This window comes from Cloeon dipterum, chromosome X (genome assembly GCF_949628265.1).
Source record: "Cloeon dipterum chromosome X, ieCloDipt1.1, whole genome shotgun sequence".
Classification (NCBI taxonomy): domain Eukaryota; kingdom Metazoa; phylum Arthropoda; class Insecta; order Ephemeroptera; family Baetidae; genus Cloeon; species Cloeon dipterum.
Genome location: NC_088790.1, coordinates 19,620,190 through 19,633,746, shown reverse-complemented (window position 1 = coordinate 19,633,746; position 13,557 = coordinate 19,620,190). Strand labels below are relative to the sequence as shown.

Sequence of the window (13,557 nt, the reverse complement as noted above, 5' to 3'; positions counted from 1 at the left end):
TCAAGTCCCCCCTGCTGGTTTGTTTTTCTGATAAATAAACGATTTCGCCCCTTCTCCTTGTCTGCCTGGTTCACAAAACCAATTACTTTGTTTCCTTTTTCATATCAACAAATATGAATAAAAGGCATTTCTTCAAATCATCAGCCTCTTTTATTAATTAATTAGTTTCATACATTATTATTTTTTTGTTGATCAGCGATACAAATTCCTAGAGTTGCGTTGTTAAAAACCAAAAAACAGATGTGCAACTAGATGAGCATTAGCACTTTCAAAAATTAATCCACAAGTGTTCGACTTGAGACATGTAAAAGCATGTCATTGTATCTATCAAATTTCCACTGTTCACTGTTAGTTATACTTTCATCTCCTTCTTCTTGCTTGCAGAGCGGGGCGACGAGTGCCAGAAGTGCCCAAAGTGAAAACACCTGAAACATAAGCATTTTTTACTAAATATCTTCATTTGACAGGAAATTTTTGAATGGAAGAAAGCAGGCGCATCATTATTAAATTAATCAACTAAATTATACCAAATGAGCCAAATTAAAACTTATGTCTTGAAATGAACAACACTTATCCAAAAATTAACTTTAAATTCATTCTGAAAAAAATCATATATCTCACAATAAAGATTGACTGAATTTGTACCTGGCTGGGGTTGATTCGGTTGAAACTGCGCAGGCTGGGTGGCTGAAAATCCAAAAGCACCAGGCTGTTGTGATTGTTGTTGCTGCTGCTGAGTTGAGCTGGTGCCAAAACCAAAGGCCCCGGTTGAGGGAGCGGCGTTGAAAGCCGGTGCGGCCGGCTGCGCAGCCTGTCCAAAGGAGAATGCCGCAGGGGCGGTGTTGGTGGAACCACCTCCACCGAACGGATTCTGGGTTGGAGGAACGCCGAAGATGCTGGCGGCCGCCGAGGGGGACGTGTCCGTCTTGTCGCCGCCAAACTTGAAATTGGTTGGCAGAGGCGCATGCTCTGGAGGCTTTCCGAAACCGGAGGCAGCAGGCGCGGAAGAGCCAAAAATGGAGGAAGAAGTGTTGTTTTGAGTGGCAGAGAATGAATTGCCAAAGAGGCCACCAGTGGTGGTTGTGGTGACCGGGTTGAATGAGAAGCTAGGCGTCGGGGCAGCAGCAGTGGTGCCCGCGGTAGGTTTGAAGGCGCCAAAGCCTGCTGGCTTAGCATCCGCAGCTCCACCGCCAAACGGAGAAGCGGCCCCAGAGGAAAATGCTGTGCTGGAAGAGAACGCAGAGCCAAACGTGCTTGAAGCTGTTGTGGTGGTGGCGCCGGCAGCACCGAAAATGGAGTTGCCAAATGCTGGTGAGGCGGTGGTTATAGCAGCCCCAAATGCTGGAGGAGCGGCGGTGGTCGCAGCCCCGAATGCTGGAGGAGCGGTGGTGGTCGCAGCCCCGAATGCTGGAGGGGCGGCGGTGGTCGCAGCCCCGAATGCAGGAGGGGCGGTGGTGGTCGCAGCCCCGAATGCTGGAGGGGCGGCGGTGGTCGCAGCCCCAAATGCAAGAGGGGCGGCGGTGGTCGCAGCCCCAAATGCAAGAGGGGCGGTCGTGGCCGGAGCTCCAAAGGCGGGAGCAGCTGTGGTCGTAGCCTCAAAGGTTGCTACGGTTGGAACTCCGAAGGATGCGGGAGCAGCAGTGGTTGAGGTCCCGAAGGCCGCTGAGGCAGTCGTGCTTGGAGCGCCGAAGGTTGCAGGAGCAGCTGTGTTAGGTGCCGGGAAAGCAAGCGGTGCAGAGCTGGAGCCAAAAGACCCAAACGCAGGGGTTGACGTTTTAGTTGTGCCAAAAGCAGGTGTGGAAGCCGTAGTGGTGGTCACTCCAAAGCCACTGGTGATCGAGGCGCTGGAGGAGGTTGTACTGGCCGCCCCAAACGAGGGCAGGGTTGTGGTCTGCGAGCCAAAGGTCGTCGCTGTCGTTCCTCCGAACGCAAAGGCGGACGTGGTACTTGTACCGAAGGCTGGAGTGGCGGTGGTGCTCGCAGAGAACAGAGCGGGCGCAGCACTGGTCGTGGTGGCCTTGAACAAAGCTGGAACAGCGCTGGTTGTGGAAGTGGTAGTGGCGGAAATTGAGCTGAAATTGAAATTCGGGGCCGCTGGGGTTTCAACAGGAGCTGCAGCAGTTGTGCTCAAAGTTGAGCTAAAGGAAAAGTTCGGCTGAGCGCTGGTGGTTTCGACTGTCTTGGTGTTTGACCCAAAGCTGAAATTTGGTGCAGAGGTCGTGGCCGCGGCGGTGTTAGAGCCGAAGTTGAATGTAGGAGCCGCTACGGTTTTAACTGCGTCCGTCTTTGCAGACAGGCTGAAAGATGGTGCTGGAGCAGAGACCGGCGCTGCTTGCTTCTCACTGACAGGAGCTGTGGTGGCAGGGCTCATGACGGCCGTAGTCGGCTCTGTGCTAGTGGACGCAGCCTGCTGGGTGATAGGAGCGGACTTGAACATGGGTGACACAGAGGACACCATGGGCCCCTGGATGGAGGTGGTCACGGTGGTGGCTGAGCTCATGGAGGTAATGGCACTGGTCACGGCTACAGGTGTCGACACAGGGGTTTGCCCTTGCGTTTTCTTAACTTCGACCACTTCTGGCTCTTGGTAGTCTGAAATAAAGCAATTTACACTGTTAACAAAAATGCACACTATCAAGTGATTTGTAAAAGATGCTTTGAATTGCTAACACGAGCAACAGTTGGTGAGAGCTATGGAAGTACCTTCAAATTATTAATTGCTTACAATTTGAAAGCTTCATTTTTCTGAGAATCGATGAAAGATTGCAATAGGAAGTTAATTTACTGATTGAATAAAATTCTGTAAATTGTAAATCGGAATAAAAGTTTAAAAAATTGCTTATTAAAATGTTCAGATTTATACCTTTGAGTTGTTCGTAAAACTCCCTGAGTTTCTTCTCTCGCAGCTCTCTTTGAGACAGTAACTTGCTCGCCTTTCCTTTCTCCTGCAGCTTGATGGGCGAGTATATTTCCTCGGAAATAATTTTCCGTTTTGGAGTGTCTAATGTCGGCTTTGGCTCTGCAGATGTTGTAACGTTGAATAAGGGTCGCGGGGAGCTCTTCTCTTCCTGCACCACCACTGCCGCCTGCTCTGGAGTTTTCTCCAACAGCTCATCTGTCCTAACTGTTTTTGATTGCGGCTCTTGCTGAGGAGTAGCTGCTGAAAATATTTGTTGTGAATTTTTGCTCAAACAACATAATAAAACTACAAGTGAACATAGTAAAGATCTATTCTTGTTTTTAATATATTGAAAAATGTTAATAGGGTGTATTAAACACAACTTATTTTGGTATACATTATTTGAAATCATTTCAAACTATTCAAAATAGCTTAACCGTTAGAAACAGTCTTGAAATTATTGCAATTTGACTTTATAAACCCAGAACTGTAGTGAATCATTATTAATGACTCTACAATATGGTTTTTTAACTAATAATAAAAATTATTAGCATCTCATTTTACGTTTAATACGCTCCATAGAGATAGATTATGTCAATTTTAGAAGCCTAGAGAGTTGGCAATGTTTTGGAGCACTTTCAAACATATATTTATTGATATTAACAGGAAACTTACTGGCTCTCCTTTTCTTAGCCGTGGCCCTTTGCGCCTGGTACATCCGTGAAGAGCTCAAAGAAGCTTCGATCTCATTACACTTCGCCACTCTCGCTTGTTTGCTTTTTGACTGACTTTGCTCAGGAGTAACTTCTATGTGCTCTCTGCCTCGTTTGCTGTGTGAAAATAATTGTTTAATTTTGCAATTTTGGCAATTTAATATTACCAACCTAACAGTTTTGGGGGCTGGGGAAGTCGTCTCCTTGATGACAGCAGGGAATTCAGCAACTGAGTTTATGAAGTCGTTCTTGTACCTCTTTGCAACTGGTGGCACACGAGGGTCCTGGAAATTAGCGCATAAACATGAGCTACTAACAAATGAAATAAATATAAAGAGACTTACTTCATTAGAAATTCTCTTCCTTGAAATCTCCTTTAAAGCCTCCAACACTGACGGCGAGGGCTCTGTTTGATTGCTCTTATCCTCAGGAGGCAAACTAAAACAAAAATTTAATTAAACATTTTTTAACTTTATTGATGGATCTTTTATGCTTTCACATTTCATGTTTAAAGCTTAAATTCAAGAACACTGACAAAAACAGTATCATCCGATGTACTTATTTATTTTAACTCCTACCAAAAGTCAGTTGGTAATTTTTGATTGGTATCAAACTCATTGGATTTGTATAGTGTAGCCTGTCTGGATTTGAATTAGGTTCCGTGGTCGAAATTTTTTTGAACCATTAATTTTAACAATTTAAAAAAATGCCATTTATTGAAAAATATAATATTTACTTCATTTTTGACTCAAATATGGTAAATTTTGGATCTGTGGTGAAAGGAATTATTGGTTGATGTTTGACTTAATTTCCAAAAGAAAATTAGTATTTTGATAAAAGAATTTGTTCTGGGCTTTGCATCTTCCCATCTTTGAGTAGTAATTTCTTTTTGAAATCTAGCACAATGACGCTTTTAAAATTTTGACAATTTCCTAAGTGCCTAACGCTTTTTCCAATGTACAAGTTACTTTTTTGTGCATGACACAATCAGCAAACGAATAATTGGAAGGGAATTATTTTAGTATGTAAATGGCTGTCAGAAGTAAATATTTTATAAGCTCAAGTTTTTCTCCTTTGAATATACACAATATAATACAAAATTAAAACTTACCACTGGCTATAAATGTTTGGCGGTGATACAGGAGAGGAAATGATGAGAGGCAAACCAACTTGAGATGACAAATTCATTTTCCTCGTAGGAGGCGACTCCTGGTGCAGTTTGATGTTGCGGAACTCCCCAATTTGAGTTCTAGGGGAAATTGGACTATCCTGGGACACATTTTCCTGTCGATGGTAGTTGACAACACGATTTGTAAAGCCAGGACTATTGACCTCAGCATCCAAGCTACAAATAATTAGAGCATTCAAAAAATTAAAAGAAACTATAATAGATTTAATTTTACGCACATGAAGTTAAGGTTGCTGCGGAATCGAGTCGTGGACAGAGCAGGACCGGGCGTGGACGGCTGCATCCTGGCGAATTTGCCCTGTTGCCGGTTGGGTGAGGCCAGTTGTTCAGTCCTCCTCATTTGTTGTATCGGACTGCTACTACTTCCGCCACTCGACATGTCGAACAGGTCAGCTCCCACGAATTTGAAGCTGTCTAGGGCTTCTCGTGGCTGAAAACGGTACGTCTGGTCCTTTGAAGCCGCGGGCAGCACATCGTTGATCAGGTCACGAGCGCCCGTTGGCAGGTGCAACACATCGAAGATCTGTTGTCTTCCTATGCCCAACCTCCTGATTCCTATGGTCAGGGCGCAGCTACCCCCCAGTAGTGCGATATAGCACAGGGTCAGGAAAAAGTTGATCAGGTAGCTGATCACCAGGCCGAGCAGGAAGGCCAGAACCAGGGCGCTCCTGGGGCGGTGACGCATGGCCTCGATCATCGTGCGTCTGATGTTGGAAATATGCATACACATTAATACACAATATCTACAGATACACAACTGGGTTAACAAAATAAACGGAAGGAACGACGCATCCTGCCGTCATAATAATGTGATCTAACCTGATTTGATCAAGCCATCAGGAGATGATGAATTTGCATCGCAATGTAGCCATCCTATTCTCTTGTTATGGAGGGAAGAGGGAAGAAGCAAAGGAAGAGACAAGAGAAAATCAGCTATGAATTCAATACGACCAAGCGCGGTGAATTTAAAATCGGTACATATTAAGAACATGAGTTTAAAATTCGCGGCAATTTAAAAGACCTTTGTGCGTATCCTTTGAGTACTATCATGTTTTAAGAAGTCCTTATGCAAGCAGTAACAGTAAGGAGTAAGGAAAGGAGAGGACGAGAATATGTACAGTAAATGAGTAAAGCTAAAGCTTTAATGTACTCTCCATAGTAAGCAGACGATCTTTGTATTATTTTCATTGATACATATTATTTTACGAATTATCAATTCAATTTGATCACTTTACATATGTAATGCAATTATTATAATAACTGTGCAATAAAATATTAAAATATTTTAAAGGGGGCGTGGTTAGGCCTTTTTGTTGCTTCTAACAGAAAAAATCGAAAAAATGAATGCATAGAAAATTAATAATACTACACATACATATAATATTGATTCCACCTCCACGTGAATTCATTGTCATTTCCCCACGATGCCGCGATTATAAAATTAGAACTTTATTTAAATAATACCATAAAAATACTTAATGAAATTAAAGTGTGCTTACGCCTTAGTGGCTGAGCATGGATTAACTATAAGCGACTGCATAACTCCGAAGCCTTTGAAATCGTTCATTTCATTGTTTTCTGCCAGGCATTTTAAAAGGAAATATAATTATGTATATTTTTTTCTCCACTCTTTGAGTCACAAATCGGCCACGCTGATTTACCCCTGTACGCCATGATCGGCGCTGCAGTCGTCAACTACCAGTGGGGGGAAGGGGGCGGCAGCCATCTTGGTTTCGCACTCAGGCTACGGCGCTGCGCAAATGCAAAAGTAGTGAGAAACATCGCTGAGGTGAGGGAGGATAACATCGGCTCGTCTTAACATCTTTTTACCATCACCCATGGCTGACCCGGAGAAACAGCCTGAACAGCAAAAGGCTGCAGCAACCAACAAGCAGGTCATCGGTAAGCATCAGCCGACGCGAAGGCCCGAAATTCGGGCCGACGAGCGGCGAAAAGCAGAACCGCAAATTGCACGCCACCCGGCCGCATGGCGCGCGTCCGCGTTTTCATCTTATTTCTGAGTGAAATTCGGCGCCGGGCGTCGACCGGCGGCACCGACTGGGTCCGCAGGGCCCACTCAGCCGTCGGTCGAGCACTGGCCGGGCCGTTCGGGGTCCAAAACACGACGCTAGCGACCGCAGCAGCGTGCACGCGTGTGTGTGTGTGTGTGTGTTGGTCCACTTCTCGCCGTCTCACCCCACTCCACGTTTCAGTTCTGGTAAATAAATATACACGGAGGCTTCGGAAGGAGCCTGAGCCGGCGGGGGCCGGATTCGGCCGCCGATCCGCAGCAGCCCCTGATGCAACGCGGGGGCGGCACGGCGCCCTCGGTGGAGGCGGCCCGGGTCGGCAAATAAATATCGATTTTGACCGGCCGAATGTAATGAGCAGGCGGCGTATGAATAAAATAAATCAGCATTGATGGAAATCGGGCTAAAAATAGCGTCGGCGGGGTTCCGTTCCTCTCGGGCCGCGCCGTGCACGTGTTGGCCGAAAGCCAGCAATCGCGCCTATCGCCGTCGGCCGCCGCAGCCGCATCGTCCACGGCCGCTTCCCTCGCCCCTCGCTAATTCAATCGTCGGTCTAAGTATTTTTAACACCCTCTGCCGGCGATTCTGCTGGATTCGCCGCCGGCCAGCTGCAATAACGAAAAAAAATGCTTGAAACTGGGATAATATCTTGTGTAGTGCAAGGAGTTCCAATGAAAATCCCGGGGCTTTTACAATTTTTTGGAAACCTAGAAAGCAAGCCCCTTCTTCTGCATACAACTTGTTCTTGAATAATTGTGTTGGACCATTACAATGATTTTGTAATGTTTAGAGGAGGAATTAGTATTGAAATTCACTTGAAAATCTAGAAGAGAAAGAAACCACGTGCAAACCAAAAAATCAAACTTAAATTCAACTCTGTTCGTAGCCTATGAAACAGAGGGGGCTGAATAAAATCCTGTAATAAACTTGCTGATGATTGAAATATATTATATTCGTCTGTGTTGAGATTTGACGTCGCGCAATTGGGCGACCTATTGAACTCGCGAGTCTGCGGGACTATCACAGTCTCACATCAGCGATTTCCAGATCATCACATTTTTCTTATCAAAACTCGATGTTTGCACTTAGATGGCCGAACGGTCTCTCCAAAAGGATATTCACAGCTACTCGAATTATAATTGGTCCGCGGTGATCTTTTTATCAGCGCTCAACAATTGTGACGCAATCACGCGCATTTCGCGCCTTTATATTTTCTTTTATTAAATTTGTTCAATGTATCAATTTTAAAACTATTATTTAAAATCTCTTATTTTATTTGAAGGTGTAAACCGGATTCGTTTAGAACACAATGATTTCAATATGTGCACTGTTTTGTTTGTGTTTTGTACTTTTGCTTTGGAAACTAATAACGGTGCGTGTTTGTGTTCGCAGCAACCAAGGTCTCCGGCACTGTGAAATGGTTCAACGTCAAGAGCGGATACGGATTCATCAACCGGTGAGTGTGTGCGTAAAGTACGGAAGTTGCGCGCCGATCGCCGCCGCCCGATAAGTCGTCCCCGTCCGTCGGCGGCAGAAAAGCAGAGTCGAATGAGCGCATTCTGGCTGGAAAACGATGACGGCGGCGACGAGAGGACGCCCCCTCCGCGCTGCACTCCCGGCGACCGATCAATACTGGAGCCAAAGCCAGAGGCACTCAAGCCACAGCTATCGGTGCATGCATGCCCATGCACACGGCCAGCTCTTGCCCAAATGAGGCGAACCCCGCCTCGCGAAGGGAAATAGCTCTTTGCTTTATTACAATAAAATTATTGTATTCCCATTCAAATTTCCCATTTAAATTAAATCGTTATAGTTGCTTTATCCAGTGGTTTAAAAGTAAACAAATTAAGGAATTGAAATACTCATATTTTTAGAATTTCTAACAATCTGACCGACAATATTATAGTTTTGTTAAATTAAAAAAAATACCAAGGGAAAATTTGGTAATGTCACAACGAATCAGTTGTGGAAAGCGACTGACCTGAGCGGAACGCACCGGAACAGCCGCCATTTTGGATTTTCCCAAGTGAATGATGTTACCCTCTTTTGGAAAATTATTCCATCTATATTAATAGCCTTTGAAATATGTTCAATTTTAGACTACCAAATTATTTCGCTAGAAAAAATATCCTGCATATTATTTACCTTTTAATTATATGTGCTAAATGAACCTCTATAAATTTTTGATAAAATCGTCCCCTTCGTTATTCTGTGTGCTTTCGACTGGCGGAAATTGCCAGCCCATTGTGAATTGTAATTTTAAACACCGTCACATTTTTATATTTAAATTGGAGGAAATGAACAGTTGATGTGTGATACGTCTTGGAAAAATTCTAGCGAGAAGTATTTTTGTATAATCTCCTTGGGGCTCTATCCTTGGCGACGAATCAAACGGAAAAGCGAATAATCGGAACTGGGCCGGTGCGCGGATTTGCAACACATAAAAGTGCAACTTTTAAACGAGTGACCTCAAATATTTTGCGTTTCTTTATGGCTTCAGCGGAATGTCTCGGCTCTGTTGCCTACTTGTAAAATTTGAAATGATTATCGCGAGGACTGGCTAAACATGCAAGAAAATGTATTAATGAGGCTTCCTTTTGTTTCCAGCAATGACACCAAAGAGGACGTTTTTGTCCACCAAGTAAGTATTCCAAATCGCAAACTTGCACCTCTCTGACTTCTGTTAAGTTTCAAAAGTAAATTAAAAAGTTTTACGGAATCGTCTTACGTAGCGATGTAATAAGACTGGTGTTTTTGAGGTTTCTAAATAGTCTATTTTGATGACGAGTAATTTTGCAGTTCTTATCAGGTGACTTAAATATCTCGAACTTGTTGAAGAAAGTAACAACTACATTTAGTAAAAAACATTGAAATAAATTTTTTTATTGTTTATTCAAATGAATTTTTGATTGGTATAGAGCCACCACCCTATTTAGTGTTTTCTACTTTTCAACAGGAAATTGTCGTCTCTTAGAAGCCTCAGAACAAAATATAAACTGTTTTTGGCATATCATTAGATGATTTACACCCCCTCTGAGTAAAAAGACTAGAAGTGAGAATTAACCAGCTTCAATTATGTGTATGTAATGGATGAGAGCTCGGTATCAAATTTTCCATAGTCTAAATTTAGCAGACCGAGTCAATGTGCTTAAAATAGCTATCACCTCAAGGTACTTTCTTTAAAAAATTTCGAGATCTACTAAAATCGCAATTTTCAGTCTTATTGAATTACTCGTTCTCGTTTCGTGTTGCTCACACACATTTTTCCAATATATTTTTAAGTACAGTGTGATAAATACTCAATTAAAGTAGCAAGACACGCTTTAAATATTTAGTCATAATCCTGTTTGCTAATTGGGCTAAAATGAACTTGGCTTTTCGCAGTCCGCCATCGCTAAGAACAACCCTAAGAAGGCGGTGCGCAGCGTCGGCGACGGCGAGGTTGTCGAGTTTGACGTGGTCATCGGAGAGAAGGGCAACGAGGCGGCCAATGTGACCGGCCCGGAGGGAGAGCCCGTGAAGGGGTCGCCTTACGCAGCTGACAAGCGTCGCGGCTACCGCCAGTGGGTGGTGCCGCGCAAGGGCTACCAGCAGCGTGGCGACGAGGATGACGCCGGCGACTATGAGAGCGCTGGCGAGGGCAAGGATGACGCCAGCGGCGACCAGAAGAACCAGCGCCGGCAGCCCAGGCGCCGCTTCGATCCCAACTTCTACAACCGCCGCGGTCGCGGACCCCGCGGTGATGGTCAGCCAGGAGATGGGGTGCGTCTATTTAAATTACTAATCATTTAAATCTCTATTATCAGTTCTATTGCAATCCCTTATCCTAGGTTGATTTGTGAAACCATTTTTAAATTTAGTAGAAAATTTTAGTTAAATGTGACACAGCTTCAACTATTGGTGAATGAGCTCTTTCCTAACTGATGAAAATTACTTCCAAATTAACATGAAATGTCTAGCTCTTGATTCGATATAATTTGATCAACTTTTATTCTAATGGACATCGAAAGCAACCATTGAATGATTGAATTCTTGAGTTTTTAATGGTGTCTTAAAATTGTCCAAAGCCGCTGGCACGTTTACTCTTGGTTGAATTTAGGATCGAAAAAACTGAAGCGATTAAACACGCTAAAAAATGCTTTTTCTTTTTTATATTGATTTGCTCCTAAATTTTATTCCTTGGAATTTTTGCTTTAATTTAATCATCTCTCAAGGGAAATCTTTTTTTAACGCTCATTGTATTGCATTCTTGGAACAGTCATTTCATACGTTAAAAGTTATCTTTTTTTCATAAGTATAGGTGGTTATATCAATAAATAGCAGTCAATAATTTGGCATCTCGTTTGTTTCAGGGTGACTTCCAGGGTGAGGACAAGGAGGGAGATAAGGGTGGCGCACCCCGGGGCGGTGGCCGTGGCCGCGGCGCCCCGCGTGGCCGTTTCTTCCGCCGCAACATCCGCGGTGGTGGCGGAGCCACGCGCCCGCAACGCCCCCGCACGCAGAGCGGTGAGGGCGGTGTGAGCGAGGGCGAGTCCAAGGAGTCGGCCACCAATGGCACTGGTGGCCCGCCGAGGGGCAGCGGAGGCCGCGGCCGCTTCCGCCGCAACCGCCAGGGCAAGGGCTCAGCTCGCAACAGCCAGAGCGAAGGCGGAGAGAAGACCAAGGTATTGTGCCTTTTTCGGATTTCATATTAGTTTCAAAATTTAAGTTTATTATGGGCTGACAGGGCAACTCTGCCCCAAATCAGCACACATCCATAAAGTAATGATACAATTATGTAGGAACAACATTTGGAAGGAAGTAATGCAAAAGTATTGCAAATCCTAACACTCTTACACAATTTTTTGGCCACTTATTAATTACAAGATCTCTGATATAAAAATTCAACGTGTTTTAGGAAATGAAGTAACAATTGTTTGGAAATTAATTTTTTCAAATTGGTATAGATTTTATAAAGCGTATTTAGGATCAAAATAAAAAATCGTTAGTATTGTTTGCTGTGGTTGGTGTTAAGATTTGTTGCAAAATTGGACCAGTGATATATTACAATGTTTAACCCCTCTATAAAAGTTTTGATACCCATTAAATAGTTGGGACTGTGATTTTCGCTCTCCTGTTTTACGTTCAACTGTATTTTTTCAAAGTCGAATAATGTGGAAATTTATCAATTAACTTTTAAATTCGTAAAACAAGCGCTCAAATTTTTTACATTTTGTTTTCATCTTGCAGGAGCCATCTGGGCAATCAGTACAGAACACGACCACCACAGAGAGCAGTGCTTAATGAAGAAGATGCAAGCCAATCTGCAAGGGTCATACCTCTAATTAATTAATGAAAACAAGTAGTTGAGCCGTTTTCCTTCTCTTTAATAACATCGGTTTGTGTTTAGTGCATGAAGACACAAAGTATTTTAAATGGTAACCTTAGATGATGGCGAGTAATTTAATACCTCGGTTTCTCGATTGATTGCAATCTCGTTTGTTTCCACCCAACGCATCATTGTAATCAATTCACGTAAAAGCGCAATTATTTTTGTCGTCAAATATGTCCGGCCGGCTTTTGCATCATCTCTGTACAGTGTTAGCAGCGTGCAATAATGCTGAGTTGTGAGGCGAACACACACACATACGCGGACTCTTGTACCTTGCTTGCTATCTGGTATTCCTATATTAAGCAAAGTTAATATCTGAATGTGATTAAACAAAACTTATTTAAATTGATCGGAAATGTGAAAAGCCGCAGCCGTCATGTATAACAACTTCAGTGAAAAGAATCTCCTTTTTTTATGTTCAAATAAAGCCCCCAGTCAACTTGAGAACGGATAATGAGTAATTTTAAAGTTATTAGAAGATCAAAAAAGTAAAAAAATCAGCAAACACAGAAGAAGCTTCAAATGCTCGCTCGTTTTTTGTACTAAGATGTGTTTCTCCCAAAAGCAAAAACATGCAATGAAAGCAAAAAGAAATACGGAAATTGTTTTGGCGTGACCTGATGCACATGTTTGACACCGAGACATTAGTGTAAAAGCAGCAGCAGCAGCCGTCCTTGCAATTAATTCACCGCAGCAGGCGGGAAAAAAAAGGAACGGCGCGATTTGAGTAATTTGGTTTCTCTCGACTACAATGGCTACACCCACCTCTAGCTGCTCTCCGCCTTGTGTTCGGTTGGAGGCCTATGAATGAAGTAAAAACATTTGCATTTCCCACTCTCAACACACACAACACACACACACACACTTACTAAGAAAGAATGAAAGAAAACTACAGCCGCAAACAAGTAAAGTAACAACCAAGAATGAGTCGCTCTGACCAACTTAGACACACATTTACACTCACACACTAGGCCCCTCTTTGATTGTGGCGAAAACGCAAGGGGGCGCCGCTCCAACAACAAAAATGTAAAACACACTACTTGTCCCCCGAGAGGACAGACAAATGTTACATCAGACTTTTTGGCAATTTTTTAACGAGAATTACATTTTTCACGTTATTATAAAATGAAACATGTGCATATGAAGCCAAAATAAAAAATGATGCATTTTTTAAAAAGAATGTAAGTCTTTGTCTCATTCCTCAAACCTTTAGCTCTAGCTTCTTATAATGCAATACCAAATTTTTAAAGTGGCGTTGGACTTTCCAAAGTGCAGAAATTAAAAGATTAGAAGCCAGTTAAATGTTAACACACTGGACTTCTTGGTCCACTAAATTTGACAGTCATTATATTTCA

At 43.2% G+C, this 13,557-nt stretch overlaps 2 protein-coding genes across 3 annotated transcripts; one reads left to right on the top strand and one right to left on the bottom strand.

The window, feature by feature from the left end:
* Positions 1-127: 127 nt before the first annotated feature.
* LOC135945025 (mucin-5AC) lies at positions 128-5,767 on the bottom strand. Of its 2 annotated transcripts, none has more exons than XM_065492379.1 (9): positions 5,621-5,767; positions 5,020-5,505; positions 4,724-4,957; positions 3,957-4,050; positions 3,784-3,896; positions 3,575-3,729; positions 2,864-3,160; positions 646-2,592; positions 128-425 (listed from the first exon to the last, which is right to left on the bottom strand). In XM_065492379.1, the coding sequence occupies exons 2-9, from the start codon at positions 5,496-5,498 to the stop codon at positions 361-363; spliced, it is 3,384 nt and encodes a 1,127-aa protein (XP_065348451.1). In that variant the 5' UTR covers positions 5,499-5,505; positions 5,621-5,767; the 3' UTR covers positions 128-360. The 2 variants fall into 2 exon arrangements, with proteins under 2 accessions (XP_065348451.1, XP_065348452.1); XM_065492380.1 differs by having other exon boundaries at positions 2,864-3,157.
* A 766-nt stretch (positions 5,768-6,533) lies between these two features.
* yps (ypsilon schachtel) lies at positions 6,534-13,382 on the top strand. The gene is made up of 6 exons (XM_065492383.1): positions 6,534-6,703; positions 8,224-8,287; positions 9,439-9,472; positions 10,216-10,593; positions 11,184-11,495; positions 12,061-13,382. The coding sequence occupies exons 1-6, from the start codon at positions 6,640-6,642 to the stop codon at positions 12,112-12,114; spliced, it is 906 nt and encodes a 301-aa protein (XP_065348455.1). The 5' UTR covers positions 6,534-6,639; the 3' UTR covers positions 12,115-13,382.
* Positions 13,383-13,557: the final 175 nt, after the last annotated feature.

Excerpts from the sequence above, each read along its gene's own strand:
- LOC135945025 (XM_065492379.1), bottom strand. The coding sequence starts at position 5,498 with ATGATCGAGGCCATGCGTCACCGCCCCAGGAGCGCCCTGGTTCTGGCC. Across the intron at positions 3,897-3,956 it reads GGAAGAGAATTTCTAATGAA|GACCCTCGTGTGCCACCAGT; the intron begins GTAAGTCTCTTT and ends GCTAATTTCCAG. Across the intron at positions 2,593-2,863 it reads GTTTTACGAACAACTCAAAG|ACTACCAAGAGCCAGAAGTG; the intron begins GTATAAATCTGA and ends GCTTTATTTCAG.
- yps (XM_065492383.1), top strand. The coding sequence starts at position 6,640 with ATGGCTGACCCGGAGAAACAGCCTGAACAGCAAAAGGCTGCAGCAACC. Across the intron at positions 9,473-10,215 it reads AGGACGTTTTTGTCCACCAA|TCCGCCATCGCTAAGAACAA; the intron begins GTAAGTATTCCA and ends GGCTTTTCGCAG. Across the intron at positions 10,594-11,183 it reads ATGGTCAGCCAGGAGATGGG|GGTGACTTCCAGGGTGAGGA; the intron begins GTGCGTCTATTT and ends CGTTTGTTTCAG.